The sequence below is a fragment of the Moschus berezovskii genome, chromosome X (genome assembly GCF_049115385.1).
Source record: "Moschus berezovskii isolate FMDL1 chromosome X, NW_MosBer_1.0, whole genome shotgun sequence".
In the NCBI taxonomy this organism is placed as follows: Eukaryota; Metazoa; Chordata; class Mammalia; order Artiodactyla; family Moschidae; genus Moschus; species Moschus berezovskii.
In genome coordinates, this window is record NC_142488.1 from 51825154 (window position 1) to 51838624 (window position 13471).

General features: G+C 40.7%; 1 protein-coding gene across 1 annotated transcript in view; it reads right to left on the reverse strand.

The window, feature by feature from the left end:
* Positions 1 to 401: 401 nt before the first annotated feature.
* LOC148773309 (P antigen family member 3-like) overlaps positions 402 to 13471 on the reverse strand; it is a 32936-nt gene continuing 19866 nt past the window's right edge. Inside the window, exons 2-5 of the mRNA XM_088833960.1 lie at positions 4987 to 5065; positions 4377 to 4515; positions 3845 to 3970; positions 402 to 529 (exon numbers count right to left, since the gene is read on the reverse strand). Of these exons, the coding sequence (XP_088690086.1) occupies positions 402 to 529; positions 3845 to 3970; positions 4377 to 4515; positions 4987 to 5065 (472 nt within the window). The remainder of the gene's footprint in view (positions 530 to 3844; positions 3971 to 4376; positions 4516 to 4986; positions 5066 to 13471) is intronic.

The following is a 13471-nucleotide window of genomic DNA, read 5'->3' on the forward strand; positions in this document are numbered from 1 at the left end:
CAACTGGACAATAAAAATCACAAACCATGAATTTTCAATAACATTAAATACCCAGGGATAAATTTAACAAAAAATGTGCAAGTAGAAAACGAAACTTTATTGACAGAACTTTAACAGTCAAATATATAGCATAAGAACAGCATAGATGGTTTCAGTTTATCTTCTTTCAAATAAATGGTTGCCCTTCACCTATAATATAAACATTAAAAAAGTTATTTAGCAGAACTTTATTTCGATGATAGAAGAGGTATACAAAATTCACTGCAGTTGTAGTTTTATAAAACGGACTAAAACAAGAACACTAAGGGTGACCCTTTGGCTTACCTTCAGTTAATCCTCTCTTGAGATTTTACAGACTTTTCAAGCATGTTACCAGTATTTTTACAAACACACTACTCTTTTCAGTTATACAAGAAAATGAGGACACTGAGTTCAGAACAAATGAAATCAACTGAATCTATCAGAAGGTAGTTTTCAGTAGAAGGCAGAACTGTGTACACATTCAGTAAAATATGTAACAAAAAACACCCTCAGAAAAACAAAATACATAAAAACTGAAACAAAAAAATCCCAAAAATATATCATTGAAATGTGTCAGTTTGAAATAATATTCCAAACATAGGATAGCTAAACAGTTGTCATCTCTGTTACTGCTTAAGTGAAGTAAATAAAAAGGCCAGTATTACATTTGTTTCTTCGCTACTGTGGAAAAGTATAGAAATTTTCATTTGTTCTAATTTATCCCTGATATGGTTGTTTTAAGTCGGTTCAACATTTGTCCCCTTTTTTACTTTTGGCCCTCATGTAATTCTAAATGTTTCTTTTCACCCTGGAAAGCATTCTAGTTGGTATAATAAATTATATGGTGACACTAATTTTAAGTCATTACTATCACTGGCGACATGGTGACATCAAAATGTGAAGCAGAAATAGGACTGTTTCTCACAGCCACATCAAATAAAGAAGGAAAGAAGAAAAGAAAACAGACAGCAAGAGGGAGTATGAGTGAGAGAGAAAAGCAAGTAGGAAGAGAGAAAGAAAATCTGGAAAAGCAGATTTTTTTGTTTGTTTCTAAATGATAATGGCTTTTGAGAGAAAACTCGGACCAATTTCAAAAGTTCATCCACAGTATTTGTGATGTTTAGTTATTTAGTTATGGTAAAACAAAGATCATGGCATCTGGTCCCATCACTTCATGGGAAATAGATGGAAAAACAGTGGAAACAGTGTCAGACTTTATTTTTTTGGGCTCCAAAATCACTGCAGATGCTGACTGCAGCCATGAAATTAAAAGACGCTTACTCCTTGGAAGGAAAGTTATGACCAACCTTGATAGTATATTAAAAAGCAGAGACATTACTTTGCCAACAAAGGTCTGTCTAGTCAAGGCTATGGTTTTTCCCCTGGTCATGTATGGATGTGAGAGTTGGACTGTGAAGAAAGCTGATCGCTGAAGAATTGATGCTTTTGAACTGTGGTGTTGGAGAAGACTCTTGAGAGTCCCGTGTATTGCAAGGAGAACCAACCAGTCCATTCTAAAGGAGATCAATCCTGGGTGTTCATTGGAAGGACTGATGCTAAAGCTGAAACTGCAATACTTTGGCCACCTCATGCGACGAGTTGACTCACTGGAAAAGACTCTGATGCTGGGAAAGATTGGGGGCGGGAGGAGAAGGGGACGACCGAGAATGAGATGGCTGGATGGCATCACCGACTCTGTGGACATGAGTTTGAGTGAACTCCGGGAGTTGGTGATGGACAGGGAGGCCTGGCGTGCTGTGATTCATGGGGTCGCAGAGAGTCGGACACGACTGAGCGACTGAACTGAACTGATGTTAAATAATATTTGTTTTTCTACCCTACTAGCCATTTCATCAATATTCTGAAAATATCTGAGTTCCAGATTATAGTCCATTTTAATTCTGGAATATACTGTTAGTGTCTTGTTCATATTTCTAATTATGTATACTTGGGCTTTGTCCACTTTCTTCACAATTATGTAAACTAAGAGGAATGGACTGGCAATTTGGGGTTGGAGATACAAACTATTACATTCAGAATGGATAAACAACAAGGTCCTACTATACCGCACAGGGAACTATGTCCAATCTCCTGTGATAAATCACAACGGAAAAGAATATTTAAAAATGTGTGTGTGTGTATATATATAGATATACATGTAAAATTCTGTAAACTAGCACATTGCCTTTATTTATTAGTTGAGTTTATTTTCCTCTTCCTAACAATTCATACCTGTCTTTTATTAAGTATCTTTTTTTGTTTTTCCCTTAGGTTTATTCTGTTGCTCTTTTTCTTACCTTTTATGTTGGATATAGGATTTTAAATTTATGTACTTTGTAATTTATGTATTTTTCTTTTAAAATACCACACATATTTAGGGCTATGATTTTTCTATGAGAACATTTTAATCATGTTCTGTAGTTACTTGAAAGTAGTCTGGAAGTGGTATTTTCGTCTAAATGTTCTAATGGAATGGAACAAAAATGTAAAGTGAAAATATTTAGAAGGCTAATACACAGTAAATTCCTCCCTAACTACAAAGTTCTTCCTTTAAAATCAGAACGATGCAATTAATTGTCAGCAATTTGGAAAACACATATGTGAAAGATACTAAGTTGATTACGCTGGAAGAACTAGAGTTAAAATCTTTGATCTTCAAAACTTTTTAAACTCATGTATCAAAGAGGAAAAATAACATACTTGATATGGTTAGAGGCAATTATATCATGAGGCTCAGATTTTTATTAGTTCTTTGAGAGTGAGAGTGGGGTGTATGGCAAAAACCATCATAGTATTGTAAAGTAATGATCCTCCAATTAAAATAAGCAACCCACCCACCAAAAAAAACCAAACGTGGGGGCAGTTAGTGTGCTTAGCATGTGTATCTTACTCACACCTGCCTTGGATATCACTGACTAAATGCACTCTCTCAACTTGATCAGCCACAGAAACAGGAAACTAGACTACCTTTTGCCATTTTATTATTCAATCATTTCATGCTTCACTGGGGAAAGGATTTAAAATGCTCCTATTTTTTTAAGAGCTAGAGAATCCAGAATTTGAGAGAATTTGACAAACATCAAGCAGAATGTTGGCTCATTTTCTTTTTAAAAAACTTTATTTATTTATTTTAATTGGAGGCTAATTAAAATATTGTGGTGGTTTTTGCCATACACTGACATGAATCAGCCACAGGTGTACATGTGTCCCCCATCAGAAAATGAAATCTCAATTCCCCTGTTATAATTTGACTCAAGATGCTACTTTATGATAAATAAATCATGAAAAACAGAGTATTCTTGTATGCATTCCATCAAAGAGAATCAGAGAATGCAAAAGTTAGCATTGAAAAATTAGCATTTTAGTATACCTGTTCTGAATTCACAACTTATATGAGTAAAGTTGAGTTTAGAAGTTAAGGGATTTCACAGAATCACACACGTTATGTTAAAGCTGGTACTAGAACCTATTTGAATGCCTGAGAATATTTCATATAAACTAATATTTATTACAAATGAATTCCATGTTTGTTATAAGCATAAATTATAAAAAACCTGAAAATTATTAGCTGCTGCTTAAAGTACTTATACTCAAGAGAAGAAAACGGTTTCCTATTTCCAATTTGATATGGCTTTGATCCTGTCTGTTTCTTTATTTGAAAGTCTGTAAGTCAGGCACTCAGGCATCTGGGGTCTGCACTATCTTTCAAAGAATATGTGAACTCTATTATTAAAATAATAGTAATGTTCCCTCTATATTAGCAAAGATATAATATTCTGAAAAACAGAAACCACATAAATTACTTTCTGAATGGGTGACATACCTGCTTCTGGCACTTCAACTGGCTCTATAATTGATGCAAACTCCTCCCTGACATCAGGACCATCTCCACCTTCACCCCCAGTCTTTGACACAGCCAGTTCCTGGAGATCAGTTTCCAGGTCCAAATCTTTAAAAAAAAAATGCATCAATTCAGCTCTAAAGCATAGAGTATAAACAAGGGAATGATGATATTTATTCCCTCGGTGTTATGAATTAAAAGCCTTAGGTTAGCATGCTAAAAATGAGATGAATAAGAACCTCAGGAGCATTATTCTGGGAATGTTTTGCTGGAGAAAAAGGAAAGCAGAATTTTCCGAATGTTATTACCATTTTCCTTTTCCAGGGCTGTCCTCAGACAACTTAGTTGCCCCCCTCTCTTTGTCTTGAAAGCAAGGGAAAATTTGACCGACCACACTAACCTGCAAACTATACTCTCCTCAGTTTTTTAGGAACCGTCTGAAGTCCTTTTCTAATGTTTCCTTTCCTCCTCTTACTGGTTATGTCTTAAGGCATGATGCACGGATACACTTTACCTTCAGAGGCATCCTTCTCCTTCTCTTCATCACGATTCACTGGATCCTCTCCATTTACTTCCTCCTTTCCAGCTGTGATATCCTGAATCTCAACTGGGGGTTCCTCTTGTTGAGGTTGCTCAACACTGGGCTGCTGGTCCTAGAGTGTGCATGCAAATAAAAACTTTTTGTTGTTAATACATCTAACAGCATAAATATACATAATACACAGATATACCTAATCATAAGTAAACCTAACAACATTTTCCCAGCACAATGCTATGTACTTACTTTTAATAAAGTTACTCTTCCCACAGGGAAGAGTTAGCTCCCATAAGAGTTACCCAGAAAGACTTTGGAAGTTATTTAAGTCTATGTTGGATGGAAGTATGCAATCTGTTGTTAATAAGCAGGAGGAGGGAGTCACTGAACACATTTCCAGGGAATTTAACAGTATACTCATCCAGGCAACACAAGACTATAATAGATCTGGGTCAATATTCCTTCCTAAGACAAACTGTCACCCTTTATCAGCATGGAAGACCTTTATCACTGCATCTGTACTACTTAACATCATTTTCTCCAAAACAAACTTGTGCTAATAGAAAAGATCAAATGGTAAGGTACTCACAACCACAGGTTCATCCAGCTGGGAGGAATCTTGATCTATAGGTCCCAATGTTGATGCCACTTGCTCACTCATATTTCTCCTTGAAAGTAGAATATTGTGATTTAGAAAATGTATTTAAGAGTACAGCTATATTTGATCCCTTTTATGACCATATGTTGACTTATTTTTTTTTTTAATGTGAAAATACTTTCAAAAGAAGACTCTGGTTAAGTATGACTGTACATGCATTTCAATTACACCAAATACAACTGCTTGCAAAGCCATCTGCGTCTTTGCTAAGCTAGCAGGGAAATCACCTTAAGGTACACAGGAAGGCTGAATTTTTCTGACGAAGTTTGATTTCACAACAGAATTCTCCATCATGAAGATATTTAGTGAAATACCGCTAGGAATTTAAAAATTCAGGACTATTGCTCTTGTCACACTCCTATTCACCAGACCTCTTTCCCCCAACTCCCTTGGAATTCAGTAGGAAAACCACGAAAGACTCAGTCTTTACAGCCTGACTATGGGGATTTTCTCAGCGTCTGTGGCTGAAGTGAGTCTGCATACAGAGCAACCGTTCCCCTTCCCTCTTGGCACCTTACCACAAAACCCGCGATACAGTCACAAGCCCTCCGCAGTCCGGTTTCTAGGCCTTTTCTTAATCGCCCAACCCGCCCCCTGCCCAGGTCCCACTGCCGGCCCCAGATTCTGTGCTCTGTCGTCATTTCCAGGCCCCCAATGAGCCAGATATCTCAAATAGCACCTCCAAGTCTCCCCCGACCATCATCCGAACCCCTGCCCATCATCCGAACCCCTGCCCTCCTCTGCCCACCGCCCTTCCTCTCCCGCCACCAGGGCAAGAACTATGGCGTCGCGACACCTGTGAGGAGAAAGATGACTGCCTTGAGGGCCTTCCTTCTCAAAGGCCCCAGATCACACTGCCGGACCCGCCCGAAACTCGCTGGCTCCCCCTCACACACACTCACAGTTAAACTTCAGACAGGACAGATCTGTGGACCTACCTGGTGAGTCTCAAGTAGTGAGAAAGAACCAGGACTGAATAAACAGACCCGTCTCAGGCCCAACGCTCCTCACAGAACGCTCAGGAAGGCGTAGTCGTACCAAGGCGCATGCGCACCAAGGAGTGCACGTGCACACACTGCGCATGCTCCCTGAGTTGAGCGTGTGCAGTGCAGGTTGAGGTTTTCCCGCCACTGAGGTAGAGTCCTGGAATCGCAGGGTCTCTGGAGGATGAGAAAGGGGCTGGAAGACTATATTTTTTTCCTTCCAGTGCAGTCTTTCTTACGCGTCCACAAACCGTGGTGATAGGTAGTCCCAGGTTACCCTTAGTGGAGAATGTGTCTCAGAAAAACAGTCATGACAGAAATAGATATTACGGTTTTTAATACCTATTTTTATACATGCTTTGATGAACCGTTTCCTTTTCTGCTTCTGGGTTTTCCATCATACTTGCAATGGCTTTACTCACTTCCATGGAATACGTACATAAATAGATACCTCTCTTTCCACTTTTTGCTTGGACCACTGCACATTAAAATCTCTGAACTGGTAACTGATTTCTCTGAATATACCGCTGGTTCCTATACAGTATTTTTCTTTTAGCATTGGACTTTATTTCACCACCAGACACATCCACTGCTGGGTGTTGTTTCTACTTTTGCTTAGCCTTTTCATTCCTTCTGTAGCTATTTCTTCACTCTTCTCCAGTAGCACATTCTTCTTATTCTATTATAGCGGGAAATTTCGTACTTACTAGGAGTTTTAATTTTACCCAATTTTACCCAAGAGAAAGGAAAACATGTTCACACAAGGACCTTTACTCAAATATTCTAGTCATGTACTCCTAATAGCCAAAACTAGAAACAGCCCAACTATTCAACAACTGGTATATAGATGAAAGAAAAACAAAAGAGGATACTCGTACGAAAGACTACTACACAGTCATTTAAAAAGGAACTACTAATGCATGTAATAGCAAGGATGCATCTCAGCTGTGCCAATGAGAGATGTCAGACACAGAAAGCTATGTATTATATGATTTCATGTCAATGGATTTCTGGAAAAGGCACAACTATAGGCACAGAAATATATCTGTGGTTGCCAGGGTATAGGAGTGGAGGAAGGAGTCTGAATGAAAATAGCCCAAGGGATCATTTTCAAACCAATGGGATGTTTCCTACATTTTTATTGTGGTAACATTTACACAATGGAGGCCTGGCGTGCTGTGATTCATGGGATCGCGGAGAGTCGGACACGACTGAGCGACTGAACTGAACTGACTGATGCATATGTCAAAACTCGACAAATGGTAATGCTTTAAATCATTGGCTTCTATTGTATATAAATTATATCTCAATACTTCTCACTTTTTTTAAAAAAGGAAAAGGATCTTTTAAGTATGTAAATACTGGTTATTGTATCCATCTAGACCTTGAGCTTATAAACAAAAATCTTATTTGGAATTCTTCCCAGACCTGGCCAACTTCCAGGATTCCCCTTGACACCTTTGTACCTTATGACAGGACACAGAAACTTGGTCTTAACCATGTTTACAATTCCCTATCCTTCACCTCCAGTCAATATTCTTGCTGAGTTCTGTCCATTTTACTTCGAGAATGTCTAATGTGTCTACTTTTTCCCGTGTCCACCACATCTGCTCTAGTCCAAAGCCTCCCTCCATCTAACTGTCAACCCCCTTCTAACAGGTCTCTCACACCCACTCAGTGTCCCTGTCTCCCACTCACTGCCCTCTCCCTCCCTCTCTTACAGTTGCAGAACTATCTATGACTTTCTAGGTAAAGGCTACTGTCCTATACAAGGACTTGAAGGTATGGTCTAGCCATTGGCCAGCTTGCTAACAACATGGAAAGTAGAGAATCCTCTTGTCTCTCTTATTGGGCTTCATTCACACCCTCCAATTTCTCAAGCTTAGATTGTCCCATATTTCTGAAGCTCCCGGTTAGTAAACTCTTTCAAGTTAGGCTTCAACAGTATATGGAATGAGAATTTCCAGATACACAAGTTGGTTTTGAAGAGGCAGAGAAACAAGAGATCACATTGCAAGATTCCTTAGATCATGGGGAAAGCAAGGGAATTCCAGAAACACATCTACTTCTGCCTCGTTGACTAGACTACCTCAAGGCCTCTGACTTCGTGGATCACAACAAACTGGAAAATTCTTAGAGATGGGAGTACCAGACTACCTGACCTGTCTCCTGAGAAACCTGTATGAGGCTTAAGAAGCAACAGTTAGAATAAAACATGGAACAATGAACTGGTTCAAAATTGGGAAAGGAGTAAGACAAGGTTGTATATTGTCACTCAGCTTATTCAACTTACATGCAGAGCACATCATGGGAAATGCTGGGCTGGATGACTCACAAGCTGGAGTCAAGGTTGCTGGCAGAAATATCAAGAAGCTCAGATGTGCAGATCATACCACTTTAATGGCAGGAACTGAAGAGGAACTAAAGAACCTTTTGATGAGGGTGAAAGAAGAGAGTGAAAAGGGTGACTCAAAACTCAACATTCAAAAATCTAAGATTGTAGCATCCAGTCCTATCATTTCATGGAAAACAGAAGAGGGGAAGTGGATGCATGGACAGATTTAATTTTGGAGGCTCCAAAATCACCGTGGATAGTGATTGCTGCCATGAAATTAAGACAGTTGATCCTTGGAAGAACAGCTATGACAAAGCTAGTATGAATGCATGCTCATTGCTTCAGTCGTGCCTGACTCTTTATGACCCCATGGACTGTAGCCTGCCAGGTGCCTCTGTCCATGGGATTCTCCAGGTGAGAATACTTTAGTGGATTGCCATGCCCTCCCCCCATGGGGCATGGCAGGGCATCTTCCCAACCCAGAGGTGAAACCCATGTCTCCTGCATCCTATGCATTGCAGGGAGATTTTTTTTTGCCACTTTATTTATTTTTAATTGAAGGATAATTGCTTTACAGAATTTTGTTGTTTTCTGTCAAACATCAACAAGAATCAGCCATAGGTACACCCATGCAGGTGAATTCTTTACCACTGAGCCACCAGGAAGCCTATGTCAAACCTAGACAGCATAGTATAAAGCAGAGACATTACTTTGCCGACAAAGGTCTGTATAGTCAAAACTATGGCTTTTTCAGTAGTCATGTACAGATGTGTGAGTTTGATCATTAAGAAGGCTGAGTGACAAAGAATTGACGCTTTCAGTTTGTGGTGCTGGAGAAGACACTTGAGAATCCCTCGGACAGTAAGGATATGAAAACAGTCAATCCCAAAGGAAACCAACTGAATATTCACTGGCAGGACCCATGCTAAAGCTGAAGCTCCAATACTTTGGCCACCTGATGGGAAGAACCGACTCACAGGAAAAGACCCTGATGCTGGTGATCGGGATGGGAAGCCTAACGCAGGTTACACCGTGGTGACTACTGAACAGGTTTTAGAAGCAAAATCTCTCCCCCAGGGAACCAGTGCTCAGTTAGCAGAATTTGTGGCTCTAACTCGAGTTCTAGAGTTCAGCAAAGGGCAGCGAGCAAATATCTACACTGATTCTAAGTATGCTTATTTGACTTTACACGCTCATGCTGCAATATGGAAAGAAAGACAGTTTAAAGGGCAACAGGAGAACCTATTAAGCTTTTCAGAGAGATCCAGAGACTTTTTAACTACTATATATTGTCCAAAGAAGTAGCTGTTATGCATTGCAAAGGGCACAGCAGCGATGGGAGGAAAGTAGCTTAAGGTAATCAGCTGGATGACTGTCAAGCCAGAAAAGCGGCACTTTAGGAAACCCCTTCACTGCAGATGCCTTTGATCTGGACAGGTCCTGTGGAACCGGAAAACCCACAATATACTGAGGAAGAATTAGAACGATATGAGAAAAGAAGAGCAAAGATTACTAATAAAGGATGGCTACAGTCCGAGGATGGACGATTAATAATTCCTGAAAATACTCAATGGAAAATTTTTAAGGGTTTACACCAGTTTTTATTTAGGTGTAGAAAGTACTTCAGTTTAGTTCAGTTCAGTCGCTCAGTCGTGTCCGACTTTTTGAGACCCCATGAATCACAGCACACCAGGCCTCTCTGTCCATCACCAACTCCCAGAGTTTACCCAAACTCAGGTCAATCGAGTCGGTGATGCCACCCAGCGATCTCATCCTCTGTCGTCCCCATCTCCTCCTGTGCCCAATCCCTCCCAGCATCAGGGTCTTTTCCGATGAGTCAACTCTTCTCATGAGGTGGCCAAAGTATTGGAGCTTCAGCTTTAGCATCAGTCCTTCCAAAGAACACCCAGGACTGGTCTCCTTTAGGATGGACTGGTTGGATCTCCTTGCAGTCCAAGGGGCTCTCAAGAGTCTTCTCCAACACCACAGTTCAAAAGTATCAATTCTTTGGCGCTCAGCTTTCTTTATAGTTCAACTCTCACATCCATACATGACCACTGGACAAACAATAGCCTTGACTAGACGGACCTTTGTTGGCAAAGTGATGTCTCTGCTTTTTAATATGCTATCTTTCCTTCCAAGGAGTTAGCGTCTTTTAATTTTGAAAGGTTGTTGCTGAATGAAAAGACGCTGGGATTCTTGGCCTCCAGAGGAGAAAAATTCAATCCGGGGCCAGAGACAAGGCTTGATCGCTCAGAACTTTTGTGTAATAAAGTTTTATTGAAGTATAAAGGAGATAGAAAAAGCTTCTGACACAGGCATCAGAAAGGGGCAGAAAGAGTACCCCCCTGCTAGTCCCCTGCTGGATGTTATATAGTCACTAGCAGTTTGTTAATGAAAGAAAGGAATGTCTTAAAACTCAAGACTGGCACCAGGCCCCTCATCCATAAAACTCATTTTGGGATAATCTTGGCACCAGACGATTCATCCCTGGCCATAAAACGATTGACTTGAATCTTGTAGAAGAGAAGATTACCATACAAATAGGTTCGTTTACATAGATTAGGGGAACAATGTCTGAGTGTAACATCTTGGTTTGTCAAGTAGGTTCTGAGCCATTAGGCGGAACCGACTTGAAGACAGAGTTTGCTGTAAATGCATAGTACATTAACATAGCTTAATACAAACATTTCCATAAGGAAAATGCATTGGTTAACTCAAGGTTTGAGAATAGTTTAAAGTTCAGGTGGAACCAGGTGTCATTATGGCAACACAGTATTTTAAGAGAAACTTCCTTTTAAATTTGTATAGAGAAGGAAAAAAATATCGCAAGTTTGTTTCCTCCTGCAGCTTGAGAGAGAAAAATGTCTGACATTTGCAGCCTGCTTCCTCTGTTTGGAGACCCCTGGCCTTCCTGCCTGTTACCCTCTCAATTTCATGGCTGCAATCACCATCTGCAGTGATTTAGGAGCCCCCCAAAATAAAGTCTGACACTGTTTCCCCATCTATTCCCCATGAAGTGATGGGACCAGATGCCATGATCTTAGTTTTCTGAATGCTGAGCTTTAAGTCAACTTTTTCACTCTCCTCTTTCACTTTCATCAAGAGGCTTTTTAGTTCCTCTTCACTTTCTGCCATAAGGGTGGTGTCATCTGCATATCTGAGGTTATTGATATTTCTCCTGGCAATCTTGATTCCAGCTTGTGCTTCTTCCAGCCTAGAGTTTCTCATGATATACTCTGCATATAAGTTAAATAAGCACGATGACAATATACAGCCTTGACGTACTCCTTTTCCTATTTGGAACCAGTCTGTTGTTCCATGTCCAGTTCTAACTGTTGCTTCCTGACCTGTATATATGTTTTTCAACAGAGTACTTACCAGATGGCTTCTCATTTGTTTGAAGGTAAAAATGTAATGAAAAATTTAAAGGACATTATCAAAAGATGTGAGGTTTGTCAGAAAAATAACCCAAAGACTGAAAAGAAAGCAAAAGCTGGATTACAACGAAGTTGAAAAGATCCTGCAGAGGACTGGGAAATTGATTTTACTCATATGCGAAAAGCTAATGGATATTCTTGTCTCAAGTTTGGGTGGATACTTTTACTGGATGGATTGAGGCTTTTCCCTGTCAAAGTGAACAGGCTAAGGAGGTTATAAAATTTTTAATCCATGAAATTATCCCCAGGTTTGGGCTGCCGTGGAGTCTTCAGAGTGACAATGGCTCCACCTTTAAAGCAGCTCTAAGTCAGGGGGTGTCTAAAACTCTAGGAATGGAATATCACTTACACTCTTCCTGGACACCCCAATCCTCAGGGAAGGTTGAAAAAGCTAATGACATTATCAAAAGACATCTGCGAAAATTAATTCAAGAGACACAGGACAATTGGATTTAAGTTCTACCCATAGCTTTAATGAGGGCGGGGACTGCCTCCCAAAAGGAGGGGCTGTCCCCCTTTGAATATATTTATGGAAGGCCTTTCTTATGCACAGGCATTGTTATAGACCCTGAAGCCTTAGAATTAACTAATTATGTAACTCAGCTCTTAGCTTTTCAACAGGCATTAACGGAACTCCTGACCCAGCCTCTGAGTCAAGCAAGCCTCTATGTGAGCCAGGAACTGAGGTCCTCATAAAAACATTGGGATGTGGGGGCCAATCCCTCGAACCCCTCTGGGAAGGCCCTTACCAGTGTAATCTTTCTTCTCCCACAGTTGTCAAAGTGCCAGGAATCTATTCGTTGGTGCATCACAGTCCAGTTTAGGAGGTGGCACCCTGACCAGAACTAAGTGACATCATTTCATGTCTTTACTTTCTATGCTCTGACTTTGTATTTTTCAGATGGGCCTGATAATCTATGGAGCCTACTTCTGCTGACTCCAAAAATCCTGAGTCTGCTGTTTGATCTTCAAGACAATCAATGCCTTCCTGTCCTGGGCTCACTCCTATGCTGCATTCCACAGTTGGTCTAATTGCTGGGTCTGCAGAGTGCTCCCTGTTATGCCCTGAGTCCGGTCCCCCCATACTGGTAGAATAAGACACTCGCAGCAATGCAAAAGCAAGAATGGGGTTTATTTCTAGCTCGAGCTAGGGCTCATGCCTCCTCCAGCGCAGTGGAGTGGGACAAGAGCCCCGAGCCCAGCTTACAGCGGTTTTTATAGTCTCAGGTTACATAAGCACCTATTTCTGTTCAAAAGATCAAGCTGGCGGAAGCTCATTGGCCAATTCATGCGCGCGCGGAAGCTCATTGGCCAGTTTATACGCGCGCGCGCGGGGTTTTTCTGGGGGATTTCCCTTTTTACTCTGATTGGCTCGACTTTTGGCGCTGGCGGGACTTTTCTAGGGAGGAGTTTCTTAATTTTTGGCGCCGGCGGGATCTTCTTAGGGAGGAGTTTCTGTGGACTTAGCCTCCACCCTCTCTCCAGGAAATCAAAACTTAGGCCTAAGCAAGGTCTCAGGCCTATCCTGGCTACTCAGATGTTAGGGCTCCTAACATCTCCCCCCTTTTCTGTTGTTCAAACGGAGGAATCTTCCTCCGTGGGTAGAGTTTGATCCAGGGATCTTTAGTTCTATGAGCAGCAAGCAAAGTACAGAAGCA